The 18,303-nt window shown below is 39.7% G+C and overlaps 1 protein-coding gene across 3 annotated transcripts in view; it reads right to left on the bottom strand.

Annotated features, from left to right (window-relative positions):
• The window catches only part of LOC124135291 (palmitoyltransferase ZDHHC3-like), a 95,294-nt gene that overhangs the window by 47,089 nt on the left and 29,902 nt on the right, over positions 1-18,303 (bottom strand). For 2 of the 3 annotated variants that reach the window (XM_048398990.1, XM_048398992.1), the window contains 2 exons: positions 14,401-14,409; positions 3,188-3,318 (listed from right to left, as the gene is read on the bottom strand). In XM_048398990.1, coding sequence (XP_048254947.1) covers positions 3,188-3,318; positions 14,401-14,409 — 140 coding nt within the window. The remainder of the gene's footprint in view (positions 1-3,187; positions 3,319-14,400; positions 14,410-18,303) is intronic. The other variant, XM_048398991.1, reaches the window with a different exon arrangement.

Below are 18,303 nucleotides of genomic sequence, written 5' to 3'. Positions count from 1 at the left end.
GGATGGACATAGAAGGGACATTACTTGTGATAGCCACTGGGAACACTACGATCCAGCCCAGAAATTCCAGCCTAGTTCGGCAAGGATGTTAACTGGACTTTTATAGACAGTTAATTCCCTTGGCTCAGGAAGATGATCCTCAAGCTCATGAGACAACTCATACAACAAACATAGGGTACGGCCACCTATTCAACCTCAAGTGTTAAGACTGTTGGCTGTAATACAACATACTGAAGCCGTCCTCCTGCTTGGTGTTAGGCACTTCTGTGACCTAGACTGTCTCAAGACCTTGAAAGATGGGCTCTTATTCACTTCGCTTCTTTCAACCAGCTAAAGATTGATTGAGTTGATATTGGTTGCTAGGCCACTGAGAAGGAGGCAACTTCCAAACACAATTCCACATGATTAAAGACAATATTTAGAATTGCTTTGAAAAAAGTCAGGTTTCACAAGAAAAACTTTCAGCGCTTAAATTTTCCAAAGAAAACATGTTTGGGAGAGATAAAAGCATAGCAAAAGAAATGGTGCCTATCTTAAAAACATGTTGAAGGAGAAACAAAACAGGTTCAATCGGAACAGCCCTGTAGGAACTCTGACTGCCACATGGAAGGAAACCTTGATAAATTGTTTACAGAGAACTGGTAAATACCAGTCCAATGCCCTTGTAAAGAAGACTGAGAAAGGGTAAAGGTTCACCTCCAAGTCGACACCAGTCGATCATGTATGTACATGGGGGGAATCGAAATAAGGCCTTCGGTGTGAGTGAGTGAGTGAGTGAGTTTGATTTTACACCGCTTTTAGCAATATTCAAGCAATATCACGGCGGGGTCCTTCGATGTGAAGAGCAAACACTTTAAACACTCGACTACCTATCGTATGGGCTAATAGTCAGTAAAAGGAACAAAATTTGAGTTGAAAAAATTCTTTTTTGCAGTGGGTCAGGAGTGAGATAGTATGGTTTTACGCCGCTTTTAGCAATATTCCAGCAATAACACGGCGGGGGTTCACACATTGTACCCATGTCGGGAATCGAACCCAGGTCTTTGGCGTGACGCAGTGGGTCAGGAGAAACAAGAATGTTATATTAACAGTCTTTGCAAAGAGACACTTCCACCCCAGAGAGACTGAATGAGTTTGGTTTAACATGGCGTGTCAGCTTGATGTGGGAGCAAATCCTGTAGTGATGCAGGTCTAAAGACATTTCCCATGTTGGTGAAACCAATGATCATGGGTAGGGTGCTAATAATCTATAACAGTTCTTGATTCTAAATGTACCCCATGTCCTCTCTTGGCCATGCCGCCTGTAGCTTGAGGTGCAAAAAGGGCTAAAAACAAAGTTGGAGTTGGAGTTTTTTCTTCACAGTACAAAAAATATATCTAAAAAATTAGGCGCAGCCGGATCATGGAAACAAGGAATGTATTTTCCAAAAAAAACATTGTTCAATAAAAATAGAAGTATGTGGCTTCTCAAACAGTCACCCAATAAGGTGCTGCCAAACCTAGAAACCAATCTCAATATGAGTGAGTGAGTGAATAAGTTGGGTTTAACTCCGCTTTTAACAGTATTCCAGTTATATCACGGCATGTCAGCTTAATGTGGGAGGAAAGCCCCAAGTGATGCAGGTCTCAGATGTTTACCACTTCGGTGAAACCCACGAGCACGGGTATGGTGCTGACAAACCTAGAAACATAATCGGGGCGAACCGGGATTCAAACCCACAATCATAGGTTTCTGGCTTGCCCAAGGGACGCAACTCTGCACAGGGAATCGCAGCGCCTTAGACAACTGGGCCACCCGTGCCCCCTCTCCTAGTATGAAAGTCTGGCACCAGTCCAACTGCCTCATGTAATCTGTCCAATGTTGATGGTATCCTATTGGTGAGCGTCAACTTAATTTTTACATAGTTCATGTTATACAGCTCTTGCTGTGAAAAAAACCAGAAGTAATTTTCACAACTCATCATGTTACACTGTCATCCATCCACGTGGGAAATGATACATCAGCTGATGTCTCGCCTGAGCTGGAATAACCCAGTAACACACTTCAAGTCACATCTGCACAATGTTGACAAGACAACCTCAAACGTGATTGCTGTTTTCCAATCAAATCCTGCCATCACGGTCAAGACATGACTCCAGTGTGATGGAGCACTTTCATCTCATTGAATGTTTATTGAAAATAAGCACAAACTGCATAGATTTGGCACAAGACATTATATTTGTTTGTATGTTTTTCACCACACTCAGCAATATTCCAGCAATATGATGGCGGTATGTAAATAATCAAATTTGGACCAGACAATTGACATCATGAGTGTCAACCTCCGGTGACATGCATGAACAAAGTCAGCGGGCCTGACCACCCGATCCTGTTAGTTGCCTCTTATGACAAGCAAGGGATGCCGAACACCAGCCATAACCCAGATATTCGCAGGTATATAAGTATGATTTTGCGAATAAATATCTGAGTAAAAAAATAAATCAGGTTAGTATTTAAAAAAGCCTCACATGACCTTAATGCTGACTAAGCACTATTTTAAGTAATATTTGCAGATGGGATACATTGCATGTGCACATCATGTCATTTTGTATTGATCAGAAAATAACTGCTCTGCCAGCTTTAGAGGTGATAATATGGGGCTGGATTTGGATAAAAAGTACCTGAATCCTTTGTTTGTTTGTTTGTTTGTTTGTTTAACGCTGCACTCAGCAATATTCCAGCTATATGGCAGCGGTCTGTAAATAATCAAGTCTGGAGTGGACAAACCAGTGATTGACATCATGACCATCGATCCATGCTATTGGGATACAATGACATGCATCAACCAAGTCAGCGAGCCTGACCACCCGATCCTGTTAGTTGCCCCTTATGACAAGCAGAGTCACCTTTTACGGCAAGCATGGGTTGCTGAAGACCTATTCTACCCCGGATCTTCAGGAGTCACCCGAATCCTATACAGCAAAACAGTGTTATCATTCTGTTTTCCAATATTACGAAGCTACAATACTATTTTCCCACTTACTGCTAACATATATATTTACAAGTACTACCTTATCTCTTGACACTAATATAATGCTACACAGCAATAATACTATTTCCCACTAACCGCTATCATACATATACTATTTACCTACTCTACACTGCTGTAATGCTATTTCCCTTTATTACATGATCATCCATACTTACTGTTTCATCGGTGCAGATAGCTGACAGTTGTGTGCCAAACATTATCGCTGTGAAGATGCCAAACAAAAGACCCTCAAATATCAGGAATATTAGTAAAATGGTAGTCGCTGGTGGAGACAATCCGGAACATCCTGAAAAAGAAAAACAACATTGAGACAAGTTCTAAGGTGAAACCCATGATGCTTCCCCTTGTCGTAGTCCAAGTTAGGATCCTGGACCCTGTTCCACAAAGCCATCTTAGCGCTAAGGTAATCGTAACTTCCATACTTTAACACTGGCTTACGATAGTCATAGCGCTAAGATCGCTTTGTAGAACAATGCCTGTCAGGAAGATATTTACTTTGTTTTTATTTAAACGAGTTGGAGCTGTTAGTCTGTGTGTGCTATCATCTTGCCACCAGGTGGCGCTCCACATTGAGATGAGTGCTGAGCAGAGTGTCAAAGAGTGCCTGCCTAGTTTCATCTGCCCATCCAGTAATATACCACATCTCATCTGTACAAATATCTACATAGTGTAACCAGGTGAGTGAGTGAGTTGGGTTTAACGCCGCTTTTATTAGTATTACAGATATATCGCGGCATGTCAGTTCAATCTGAGAGGAAAGCCTGAAGTGATGCAGGTCTCAGATGTTTACCACTTCGCTGAAACCCACGAGCACGGGTATGGTGCTGAAAACCTAAAAACATAATTGGGGTGAACCGGGATTCGAACCCACAATCATAGGTTTCTGGCGTGCATAAGGGACACAACTCTGTACAGCAAATAGTGGCAACTTAGACGACTGGGACACCCGTGCCAGGCAAGTGTACCATGCTGAGAAATAGCCATTTCCAAACTCTTCACAAAAATTTCCAGAACTCCAGTTTTGTAAACTCTTTGTAACTCTTGACAGCCTAATTTGTTTCTCAATTATTTTAGTAGCATGTTAACACTTTCCATAAATTAAAGACAAATGCATGCTACCAAGGAGATATATTGTGAACGTGAGATGAATAAAAATCCTAATAGTTTACTGAAAAACTGTTTAAGCTACAGTCACACAGACAATGTGGCCGCGATGCAACCTATTGGCGACTGATTTCCTTTGCGAGAGACTGGCAATCGCTGAGACCAGTGCCCATATTTGGAATAAGGGTATGATCGCCGATCGATCAGCGATAGGTTTTGCAACTTGTCAGTGATTGATTGGCAACTGTTCACCGCAGATACGCCGAAATGTTTGCAACTGGTTAAGACCGATCAGTGACTTGTCAGCGAATCTTCGGTGACTTCTTGCAACTGAACGGGGACTGGTCGGTGACTAGTTGTCGATCGATCACCGATCAAAACATAATGCATATAAAAAAGGTGCTTTTCGGAATCAAATCATTTCTTTGCAAGTTGTCAAGATGTTAACAGCAGAACAGTTGCAGTTGCTCTGCCTGCAAAGAATAAATCAAAATGATGCAGTTGCTGCCATGATTGTGTACAGAAGAATGAGAAGGACAAGGCGAAGGCAGTATTGTCCGAGACCTTGGATCACAAGAAGGCCACAGCAAGGAGACTATGAGAATCTGATTGCAGAGTGATGATTTCGTGGGCCACCTCAGAATGGAGCCTGTCATGTTTGATGAACTCGTACAAAGACTCACACCCAGATTGACCAAAGAAGACACTAATTGGAGAAGATCTTTGAGTCCTGGGCTGAAGCTTTCTGTCACCCTTTGGTTCCTGGCAACTGGGAACAGTTATCACAGCTTGGCCTCATCATTCAGAGTGGCACACAACACAATATCATTTGTTCGTGAAGTTTGTGAAACCATCATCAAAGAGTATGGTGATGAAGTAGTGAAGACCCTCAACACCTGAAGAGTGGCGCCAACTGAGTGACTAATTCGAGTGAAGATGGAACTTTCCACATGCAGTTGGGTCCACAGATGGAAAGCATTTCGCCATGAGAGCACCAAGTAAACCTGGCTCCCTCTACTCTTCCTTTGTTGAGATGTTGTTGGCTCTGGCTCAGTTGTAGCAAACTGTGCACCACAGCAGTTGTCTCTATTGTATCTTCTACAATTTCTGGTTCTTTGATTTTCCTGCCTTTACGGACCATAGTGATGAATGGAAATAATTGATGTGAACTCTGAGTACTTGACCAAATGATGCTGTAACGCACAGATGGGTCTATTTATAGACGGTGACATGTTGCAAACCCAACAGAGAATGTTCGACGCACGCTTGGAATTCACTTTGCAACCGATTGACAACCAGTCACTGATAAAGCGCCAGTTGGTCACCGCCTCATCATTGATCAATCACCAATAGGTCGCCAATAGGTTGCAAAAGAGTCAACACCCTTGTGTAGACGAAACCGATCGCCGTACAGTGGAAACCAATCACCACTTGGGGACATCTAGGAAACCAATGAAACCTCCGAGCGACCAAATCAGTCGCAGCCAGTCTTTTGTGCATGTTCAAAAGACTGGCTGTGACCGAATGGGTTTTGCTACCGCTCTGAAACCTTGTAGCGACCTCAGTGAAACCTTTCAAAGATCCCTGAAACCTTATTGCGATTGTCAAATATTTTGGTCGCCAGGAGGTTGCGTCGCGGTCGCATTGTCTGTGAGATTTAGGCTTTAGCGTAAATTAAAACTAATGTTTATCTCAATCATGCTGAAATTTCGTAAAAGCCGTCTATAACTGATTCTTCTGCATCCTCCTACCTCCAATGACATGTCATCATCCGACTTCTTTTCGGACATTTAACATTTGATAGATTAGATCAAGTCAAGAAATAATTGGTGCAAGTGAACATAACTGGAGCAGAAAAAGCCCAAAGATGATCGAAGCAGTGAAGTGCGTTACTCAAATTAATCATTATCACATTGCTTATTACAATCAATCCTGTCCGCATGTCACGTTCACTTGCTGATACTTACGAGAAATCGGACATAACGAGCTATCAATCATCTTGTCTTTATTATTGATAATCATTTAACAGATTTCTCGTAACTTTTTTGCCCCAAACACAAAATTTACATCGTTATATTTGCATCCAGGAGTAGGAAACGATATTCGGGAGAACCTTTCAAGTCCTGGTAAATAATTTCTGTGTTGCTTCTCCTCTGGAAACTTAGGAATTATCAATGACTTGTTTGCTTGGAGTAATTTTTTTTCAAACCCTGGCTAAAATTGATATGATATTGAATAGGTGTCAAATGTATTTATGATTGGGAAAATTATATTTTTTGTCACTTTTTACTTCAGAATCAAGGAATATCAGGTTTTTGAATTTGACACTTTTTTACAGAGGCAATATCTAAAATTAGAAATTTATATTTTTTCGCAATTAACTGTCGTATCAGTCATAGTTCAATCTGAGGTTTGACAAGTTAGCAAGGAAACCTATGATCATTAATACCATATGCAATGACTTACGATATATTCTAATACAGGATGATTACCGTATTCGACGCAATAAGCGCCCAGGGTGCTCTCAAAATTAGAAATTGGGGGCTCTTATTAGAATATTATTTTGGTGAAAAAAATCAGAGTTAAAAGATAGTAGATTTTGTGGTTTATGCTGACAGCCTGAAATGTTTATATACGACAGATATATTTTTCCAGGACTTAAATGCAAATAATTAAGGGTACATATAACACACAAGTGCGTATTATACATGAATAAATAAGTCTTGTGTACATTGATCAATCGGAAGAGGTGCTAATTGAGATTGTTCACTCGCCAATATATTAGCAAATATCGCCGTGGGCGCTTATTAGAGCGGGGCGCTTATTACGTCGCATACGGTAATTGTAGTTTGAGTTTTCATTTAATTTTCAGGTGACAGATGAGGGAATGTGGGGTTTAATGTCGCATTCCGGATTATTGTACATACAAAGCGACATGCATGTGTTTTGGCGGCTTGTAGTAGTCCGAACATTAATGATTTCAGCACACAATTAGCTTAAGCACCTCTGCGGTGTAGTGGATACAGCGCCTGCCCAGAGAGCAGAAGGTCGGGATTCGAACCCGGAAATGGCACACGTTAAAGATGGTAGTTGTTGTTACCCTGCCCAACAAGCAGCATTAAAGAGGATAAAACAAGGACAGGTCGGCTCAGAGTAAGTATAATGTGTCGGAGTGGGGCATCCATCTGCGGCATGGTATCTCAGTGGGATACCACATAAATATATGAAAATGAGCATGCAGGCATGTCGCTATATAAGTAAAATAACCTTGAACATGATAAACCCCATTTCACCTTAACCCCTCTGAAGCTATTGTAAGACTAAAATAAGATAAATTCATTAAATACTTTGACTTAATTTTTTATAGTTGGCAATTAAAGGGTCAAAACGTAAAATTGCAATATGGTGTCTTGTGTGAGTTTAAGGGTAACACACTTTCTGCTGGATCACTCAACACATATTATGTAGGTACAGTGATCGCTCGCTATTGCGCTACCAAGGGGGTCCAAATAATTGGTGGGCGTTATAGACGATGAGCCGTTTAACCGAGGCCGAGGCGGGGGAGCGCGCTCGGCAAATCTCAAATCATCAATAGGCCTATGTGTTTATCTCACGTCACGTCAAAATAGTATATATTTTTATGGACCTAGATCTACCTGTAATATCATTCATTTATTAAATCTGTCATATTTCACAATGTCTGAAATACGTATTCCATTCTAATTTATCATTTTTTATCAATAAATTAAAAAATTATTCACTATTTCCCGCGATGTTATTGAAAATAAAATTCTCGGACACACATTTCGACAACGGGTCTGCATCGAACATATCAAAGAGCAAAATAAAGACTATTTTAAGCAAATCTTTAAATATATTATACAAAGTGATAAATAAAATCAACAAAAATATATCTAATTGTAATCAAACTTACATCTAAGTTATTATTTCCATCGTAACTTGGTGTACAAGCCTATGCCTTACTTCATGTACTTATTTACAAAACAAAATTGACACAGAGAAGTTGAATTTCTGTTATGATATAAACCTGAAACATAAGTATGACAACAAAAAAAAGCTTATACTTCTTTGGACATTTAACTTTTGATTTTATTGAGACACCACAGGCCAATCCAGGGGAGTCCAGGGGGTCAGGAACCCCACCCCAATTTTGAAAACCAAATGTATGTTGTAGGCAGTAAGAATATCTGAGAGATGATTTTGATATTCTGGACCATCCCTTTTAAAAATGCTGGATCCATCCTTGGACACTGTTGCTTATAAAATGACTGTCATGTTTCGCTTAACATATTAAGTCTCCTATGTAAATATATGGTGTGAGAATTTACAGAATTATACCACTAAGGAACAAAGTCACAGAGCTGCAGATGAATCATACATTTTACATCAGTGATTTAGACACAAAAGACTGTATATAGGTCAATGACTTGAACCAAGCAAATGTAGTGAGTGAGTGAGTTGGGTTTAACGCCGCTTTTAACAGTATTCCAGTAATATCATGGCGTGTCAGCTTAATGTGGGAGGAAAGCCCGAAGTGATGCAGGTCTCAGATGTTTACCACTTCGGTGAAACCCACGAGCACTGGTATGGTGCTGACAAACCTAGAAACATAATCAGGGCGAACCGAGATTCGAACCCACAATCATAGGTTTCTGGCGTGCCCAAGGGACACAAATCTGCACAGCGAATCGCGGCACCTTAGACGACTGGGCCACCCGTGCGCCCCCACCCCACCACCCCCCAAGCAAATGTAATAAGTCAATTGCAAAGTCAACAAGTCAAATCAACAAACATGGTGGACAAACCATAACAACAAATGAATGCAATACCCTTTGTGATTGGATGAATATATACCATCTGGCCAATCAATCATTGGGATAAGAAAAGGGCTTGATTAAATCACTATAGCTCCTGACAGCGTTTCCCGATGATACAGAAAGTACGATGCAGAGACAAATGCTGCTCAGAATGTCCATTACAAATTTTTATGGCTGTGCATTGTCTTATTAAACTGATATTGTATGTAGGACCAATCCTTACTATTTATTTGAATTATGAAACGTGTGAAGCTTTGCGTAGAAATTCTATCGGTCAAGAGTCCAACTATTTAAATAAACCATCTGTCAAATTGGAATCTTATCGGTTTATGACCAGTGACCGAAGGCCATCTGAAATTGTACATACTGCACTGTATATGTAAAATCAATTACCAATTACAAATGGACACAAGGAACCTTGGAATCAAACCTGAGTCCTTGGCAAGACAAGTAAATGCTGTAGCCACAAGGCTACCCCACTACCCTGATCTTTTGGTTTGTTTGTTTGTTTGTTTGTTTGTTTGTTTGTTTGCTTGTTTGCTTGTTAAACGCCACACTTACTATTATTCCAGCTATATCACAGTATTGATCTACGTAATTTGGATATGATGACATATATCAACAAGTCAGTGAGCCTGACCACTCGATCCCGTTAGCCACCTCTTAAACCAAGCAGTAATGACCTGATTAGATTGTCAGCCTGCAGACAATGAGAACCAACAGACAACAGAATACACCATCAATGCTCTTCGTGCCAACTGTGTGATTTGCTGAGTGTTATTTGATGACTCCACTTGATGATGAATATGTGTAGTATAGAATGCTATTAGCCAATAGTATATGCTTCCTCTGGCTGAAACCCAATCTTCACATATCGCACGTACAACAATCAACGTAATAAGTGCCCCCAGGGTGTTTCAACAGCGATGAGGGCACTTCTTGACGTACTGTCTGGAAGAGTTGGCACGCAGATATCATAACCAACAGATTTTAGTTCATAGTTCATTCCTGACTGTGACAAACTTATCCCTCTCCCCTTCAACAGTGTTAACTGTAAACTATATAAATCATCAATATGACTACAATAATAATATTAAATTATTCGTCAGAACTAAAGGTTAAGTGATTTCTCTGAAAATATACCACTGAAAAGAAGTTAAAGAACACATCATATTTTTTTCAGGCTGTAGTTAACGGTATCTGTAAGACAGATAAACTATAGTCATATGATTTTTTGGGGTTTTTTTTGTTTAACACCACACTCAGCAATATTCCAGCTATATGACAGCGGTCTGTAAATAATCGAGTCTGGACAAGAAAATCCAGTGACTGACATTATGAGCATCAATCCATGCCATTGGGATACAATGACATGCATCAACCACGTCACCGAAGCCTGACCACCTGATCCCGTTTGTCGCCTCTTACAACAAGCTCCGTCGCCTCTTACTGCAAGTATGGGTTGCTGAAGACCTGCTCTAACCTGGACCTTCACCAGAGTGAGTGAGTTGGGTTTAACGCCGCTTTTAACAGTATTCCAGTTATATCGCGGTGTGTCAGCTTAATGTGGGAGGAAAGCCCAAAGTGATGCAGGTCTCAGACGTTTACAACTTCGGTGAAACCCACAAGCATGGGTATGGTGCTGACAAACCTAGAAACATAATCGGGGCGAATCGGGATTCAAACCCACAATCATAGGTTTCCGGCGTGCCCAAGGGACGCAACTCCGCACAGCAATTCGTGGCGCCTTAGACAACTGTGACACCCGTGCCCCCCTTATAAGGGTGTAGGAGGGGTGTTTGTGTGTTGAACTTGTGTAAAATGAGAGTGATTGTTGGGAGAGAAGGCAATGTGTTATGTTTGAACAAGTCTAAAAAGGATTAGGCCTAACCCACTACAGGACTACTGTTTTCTGATTGCTTAATATTAGAGTAAATATCTCAATGCAACTTTCAAAGTGGCATACAAATTGTATAGATCTGCAAGTATTTAACCCAACACTAGAAGCTAAAGCAAGAGAGTACACATTGTTTCAGGCTGTAGTAAGCAATATTCTAGCAATAGCTAAAAGCTGATTATTTGACAAGGCTTATTCAATTACACTGATTAGATATGGTTATAATCTTATAATATAGTAGCTTTTAAGGATGGCAGCTGGTATGGGCTTGTGAATTGTTTGGCAGGCGTCTCTGTCATGTATTGCGAGTCTTCTAATGACAGACACCAAGTCAGACTATCGCCTTTATGGGCTGTAAAGCCAAGAATCACAGATAAAAAGTCAAAGCATAAAACATGTGATGCAATATACAATGAAAATGGGAATTACCGTATTCGACGTAATAAGCGTCCGGCTCTAATAAGCGCCCACGGCGATATATGCTAATATATTGGCTTGTGAACAATCCCAATTAGCACCCCTTCCGAATTATCAATGTACACAAGACTTGTTTATTCGTGTATAATATGCACTCGTGTGTTATATGCATCCTTAATTATGGTAAATTAAATTCTGGAAAAATATATCTGTCGTATATAAACAGTTCAGACTGTCAGCACAAACCACGAAATTTATCTTTCAACTCTGTTTTTCCACCAAAGTTATATTCTAATAAGAGCCCCCTATTTCTAATTTTGAGAGTGCCCTGGGCGCTTATTACGTCGAATACGGTAGGTCCAGTTTTACAACAGGTGGTGTATTGCTTGAAGCACAAGTGAATGAGAGTATTGACATTCTTTGTCTACGTCACTGCACTGTAACCATGTTGCTTGACGTCATAAGTGGTTGGTTGGTTAACGCCACACTCAGCAATATTCCAGCTATATGATTCTGGATTCTGATTATGATTTATGAGTCTGGACCTGACAATCTAGTGATTGACATCATGAGCATTGATCTTCACAATGCGGGATCGATGACATACGTCAACCAGCGAACCTGACCACCCGATCCCATTAGTCGCCTCTTACGACAAGCATAGTCGCCTTTCACGGCAAGCATGGGTTGCTGAAGACCTATTCTACCCCGGATCTTCACGGGTTTACATATAAGTGAGTGAGTATGTTTTTACGCCGCTTTTAGCAATATTTCAGCAATATCATGGCGGGGGACACCAGAAATGGGCTTCACACATTGTACCCATGTCGGGAATCGAACACGGGTCTTCGGCGTGGCAAGCGAACGCCTTAACAACTAGGCTACCCGACCCCCCCGTTGACAGATAACGATGACAACACCAACAATGATGGCGGCTGCCTGACAAACAGGCTGTGACATAGGCTCACTTGACTTTCAGGCAGGTGAGCTACAATGGGGCCAAATCCTGTCTTGACTAGTTACAACATCTTGAAATTCTAGTTGAAATGGTTAAGTTACCAGAAAAGATATATGTGGTACACCATGTAATGAGTGAGTGAGTGAGTTCAGTACTATAAAACTGCTTAGAAATTTTAACACGAAGATATATGTGACTTCGAATTTACCAATGATCAAGGTGAGTGCGAGAAAACTACACCATGTAATGTTGATATACAGTCTTAGATACCAAACTGTTAGTATACAGAATAGATAATGATATTCAAATCCATTCTAAAATTAATCATGCAGTTAATATCCAATACAAAATAGCTAAATGTGTATTTTTTATCTGGGCATAAGTTTTCCTATTGTCTTGCTCATAACATTTGCAAAACAAATGCAAAGTTATTTCAAACTTAAATATGAAAAGATATTGTTTATTTCTGTATAGTTGTCCAATGATCTGACAACAGTTTTACATATATTGTGCAAGACAACATTCTCATAATGTCCTTAATCTCCACACAAACAAAAAACACAAGATTAGGCCTTGTATTAAAGTATTTATTTAAATTAGTTTTGTACGTATGCAGAACATAGGTAAAATAATTTTCTTGAGAAAAGCATTATCACGATTACTGAAACTATATAAGTTCCATTATTTTAAGATAATCTGAAAATACAATTCTTTTTACATCATATAATCTGCATAACAGAGATTAAAGGATACAATGTAATGGTTTACAAATGTTTCAAGCTAATGGAGAGAATAGTATGGATATTGTTATAAGCTGTACATAAAAGACAAGGCGGGGGATAGTAACCCTGCCTCACACCAAGACAACAGAACATTAATGACAAACTTCAGGTGAACAGTCTTTGCTCAGAGAACACATAACTAACAAGTTTAACATGTTTAAGATAGAATTCATTATATTAACAATTTGGTTAGAAAAGTAAACCAAGATATATTTCCGATACCATACCTCTCTGCAAGATCTGAGGAAACATCCATACACGTTCTTGTCAGATGAACTTTCTAATCAGCCAACGCTTCTAAATTCTTGGTACTAGTTGATGAAGCATTCAAACAACAGAAGTGATTGCTGATTCTCAAAAATGAATATAATCAGACAATTCCAAATGCAAAAACATAAAGCCAGGCTATTATATTGTGGTGGATATTGTATACATCATGTTGTTTCTGAGTGCCATGGCATGTACACCCAAACAGGTGTAGCATCAAGGGTATTTTAGCCTTCTGTGAAGGTTTTCTTTTGATATGATCAAAACTTCTGAATTAATATGGTAAAGAAATGAAGCTTACCATATTTGATGTCATAAGCACCCAGCTCTCAAAATTAGAAACAGGGGGCTCTTATTAAAATAAAATGTTGGAGAAGAAAAAACACAGTTGAAAGATTGTAAATTTTGTTGTTTATGCTGACAGCCTGATATGATACAAAAGAAAAATCTGTGCATATTATACACGATAGATATATTCTTCCAGAATTTAATTGTCCATAACTAAGGATGCATATAACACGCAAGTTTGTATTATACAGGAATAAATAAGTCTTGTGTACATTGATCAATTGGAAGGGGTGCTGTTTGGGATTGTTCACTAGCCAATATGTAAGCAAATATCGCTGTGGGCGCTTACTATAGCAGGGTGCTTATTTCGTCGAATATGGTAATAGTTTTAGAAAGCTGACATCTGATTGTCTCCAGAACCCACACATCCTTCATTTAGACTGGGCACTTAAAGTCACTCAGGGTTCATCTGACACAACCCCCAATGGATGTGTCCTCAAGTCTTCACACAGAGAGTTATTGTATCAGAATAAAGGATCTGATTTTAATGCTATTAATTTTCACTTCCAAGATTTACACAAACACAACAGTAAGAATAGGATTGGTCACCACAGTGCTAAGAACCTCAATACACAGGCCAAGAGAGTCACATGGTAATAATTACCTTGAAGGTCCATCTCTACTACATTTTGCCAACTGTTTACTTTCCATATAGTGATGAATACGTTTTCAAAATCTACAAAAGCACATAACATGTTTTGCATGTGTGTAACAGCTAAATAAGATTATGTAACTGAACAAATGAAGCAATACTCACTGTCAAGGGCTGATAAAGAAAAAAACAACTATTTGAGTGATAGCAAAACCAAGCAGTTCGTAGCTATTGGGAAGTGAGTGAGTTTTCATCTGCTTTTAGCAGTATTTTTGGTATGGTGCTGACTACCCAGAATCATAATCAGAGCAAATCATGGATTCAAACTCATTATCATTCTCATGCATGAAAAGCAACTGCATCGACTAGTTAAATGTGTAGAGTGAGTGAGTGAGTGAGTGAGTATGGTTTTACACCGCTTTTAGCAATATTCCAGCAATATCATGGCGGGGGACACCAGAAATGGGCTTCACACATTGTACCCACGTCGGGAATCGAACCCGGGTCTTCGGCGTGACGAGCGATCGTTTTAACCACTAGGCTACCTGACCGCCCCAGTTAAATGTGGAATTTAAGTCTGAAATGATGCAGGTCTTTTAATTTTTTTTCTTTGGAATAACACAATAGTGTGATTATGGTGCTGACCAACTAAGATTCGTTATCGGGGTGTATCTGGGATTTGAACCAACGCACAAAGGATTCTAGCACACACGCAAATGGACACCACAAATTGTGGCAGGTTAGAGGTAAGGATGAAATGGGGTTTAACGTCGCGTCCAAGATTATTGCACTTACATAGCAACGTGCATTCACGTGTGTGTGTGTGTGCTTGTACTAGTCCTGACTGATGCCAATTTATAGTGCTAGCACACTGAGATACCATGCCGCAGTTTAACATGAATACCCCACTCAGACACAGTATACTGACTCCGAGCTGGACAGTCCTTGTTGAAGCCCCTTAATGCCAAGCGCCAGACAGGGTAACAACAACTACCATCTTTTAACATCTTTTGGTATGACGCGGCTGGGGATCGAACCCCGGATCTTCCGCTCTCCAGGCAGACGCTCTACCACTAGACCACGGAGGCTACCTGCAAGTTGAAGAATGGGCCACCCCTGCTCTGACGAGAGTTAATAGGCAGCCTTGGCCTATACATAAATTATTGATGAAAGAATAGGCATGGGGGGCCACATTGGGATGTCATACCAGTAACTGTTTAGGCCACAATTATCAAATTTTATGTTTCAGGGATTCATTCCAGCTTTTCCACACAAGGTTGGTCACAATATAAAAAAATAAAAATAGCTATGTCAATCATTATTTATACATGAAAGTCATTCTGCTGTGGAGTTAAAACTGCAGCTGGTTTCTTGAATCACTGATAGTGATGAAGACATGGAATTTATATATAACATTATTTATTTAGGTCTATATTACTAGCGGGAGACATAATAAAAACCAATCTTTTTATGTTTAATTTTTTTCTTTTCCGGATGCTTTTCAGTCTGGCTGACGGGCCAGTGAAACGAAAAATTTCAAAACTTGTAGCCGTAGCAATAAAAATCGCACATGAAGATTCAGGTTAGAATTGGTCTTAGGCTTGTCATAACTAACAGTATCAGGTGGTCAGACTGGCTGACTTAGTTGATGCATAGCATAGATCAACCCATGCTTGCCGTAAAAGGCGACTATGCTTGTCGTAGAAGGCGACTAACAGGATCGGGTGGTCAGGTTCGCTGACTTGGTGGATTCATGTCATTGTATCCCAATTCGATCGATGCTCATGATGTCAATCACTGGATTGTCTGGCCCAGACTCGATTATTTACAGACCGCCATCAATTAGCTGGAATATTGCTGAGTGCGGCATTAAACAACAAACAAACAAACAAACAAGATCAATGCTCATGTCAATCACTTGGTTGTCTGATTCAGACTCGATTATTTGCAGACCACTGTCATATAGCTGGAATATTGCTGAGTGCGGCGTTAAACAACAAACAAACAAACGAGATCAATGCTCATGTCAATCACTTGGTTGTCTGATTCAGACTCAATTATTTGCAGACCACTGTCATATAGCTGGAATATTGCTGTGTGCGGCGTTAAACAACAAAAGCACAAAACAAAGCTGTAATGGGAGGAGGATCCAGGGTGTCTTTCCAAAGATTGGGTTGAAAAAGGAGCAAGGCTCTGTAACTGACCTGGTGAGAGTGAGTGAGTGAGTAACCCTTCATGCTCCATAAGGATTCTTTTCAGGAATGGTTCACTGTCGGCCATGAGTCCTTGATCAAATTAGAACTACTTAATGTTGAGTGAGTGAGTGAAGGTTGTTTTACATCAGCAATATCAGAGCTACATCACACTGACCTGCATGTATGTCTTGAGTCTGAACAAGTCCAACCAGTGGTTGATAACATGAGCAACACATACTCTGTAGGGGACACTGACACACAGTCAGAAGAGTCACACACTGCAACCACCCTGTCCCATTGTTTAGGTTCTTTTATGACACGCATGGGGTATCACAGCAACAAATTATAATAGCGCTCAGCGTTGCTTACTAGGTACATTCGTACATGTTAAAAGGTGTTTGCAAATACTTGTTAGAAGCCCCTCTATCACCATTTCTAGAAGGCGGTAGAAGTTATCACACACCACCACACAGTATGTCCATAATGATACCATTGCTTCATTCCAGATTCAAGTACCTTGTCTCCAGCTACCATTTCTACTCTTAGGACATCATTTATGTCACGTCCGGTGTAGGAAAACATATGCCTATTGCAAGAAAACTTTAAAACAGTCCCATACCTCCAGATACCATAATAAGAAAGTAACACGCACTTCTGATCTAAAGACCTTGACCTTCAAATTCAACCAATCACATGCTTGTTTATTTCAACTAACAAACATATCATACCAACACGTGGGGTTGGTTCAGTTTACAAAGAAGCCAGCCAACTACAAAGTACAAATACGGTGACCTTCAGTGAAGGTCACTCAAAACGTTGCCACTTCTCTGCTCCACCCTGACACTGATACGTACCAAATTTAATCCAACTTCAGTAAAAACATCTTGAGTTGTTGTGAACAAAATACCTTTGAGTGTATGACTAAGAGTGAATATTATCTTCAATATCAGTTACTTAAAGAACATTCCCAAGCATACAAACCTAATTAAAACTAGGTCAATGTGACCTACTTATATCATAAGATTGTCAGCACTTGTTATCAAAAGGTGTTCTAAATCTATAACCACTACATGCATAAGAATTTCAAAAAATATCTGCAAACAAAGGCAGGTCAGTGAAAATGGCAAACATACTTTGTAGAAGACCTTCACCATGATTGTAAGTAAGACATACACCAAAGTTCACTGACACAGGAGAATGCTTTTTTTTAAGTCTATTAGTTAACATTCTTTACAGGCTTGACCTTCAGAATGACCTTGACCTTGACATTTGACCCTTGACATGACTGATCAATGTGTCAAAAACATTTCCCAGGGACATAAAGGAAAAATACATGATATGATGTCCATGAGATGTCCAATCACTGCAAGGTAAACGTCTCTGCATGGTGGTGGTAAAATTCTGGGAGGGGGTGATTGGATTGGACTGTATCATATTTTACTGAACCCCACAATTTAACAAGCATTTTTTCAAGCATGAACATTTTCCAAAAAAATGTTCACAACTTCTTATTCCAGTATTCAAGACATTTCAAGGATATTTGTTTTATCACTTCATTTTTAGAGCATCACTTTTCTGTCAACAAAACTAGCCCCATGTTGGTCATGATAATAACAATTGTTTTTCTCTATGCTGTATCCATACAAAGAAATTAATAACAAAAATCATATTCATCAATTCATAAAATTTCTGTATTTCCTTTTCATGACACTCCTTCTGCATGTTCGGATTCTGCCATATATTATAGGGCCAACATAGTAGGTCCTAGAATGATTTAGAGGTTAGATATATTTACAGATTACATAGAAGAGTCAGTGTGTTTGGTTTTCAAACTGTTTCAAAATGTATTTCAGTTATTTCACAGCCAGTCAGC

This window comes from Haliotis rufescens, unplaced genomic scaffold, assembly GCF_023055435.1.
Source record: "Haliotis rufescens isolate VD_foot unplaced genomic scaffold, xgHalRufe1.0.p SCAF_19, whole genome shotgun sequence".
NCBI classification, from domain to species: Eukaryota; Metazoa; Mollusca; class Gastropoda; order Lepetellida; family Haliotidae; genus Haliotis; species Haliotis rufescens.
The sequence above is the reverse complement of the archived record's forward strand: the minus strand, read 5'-3'. Positions and strand labels throughout refer to the sequence as shown.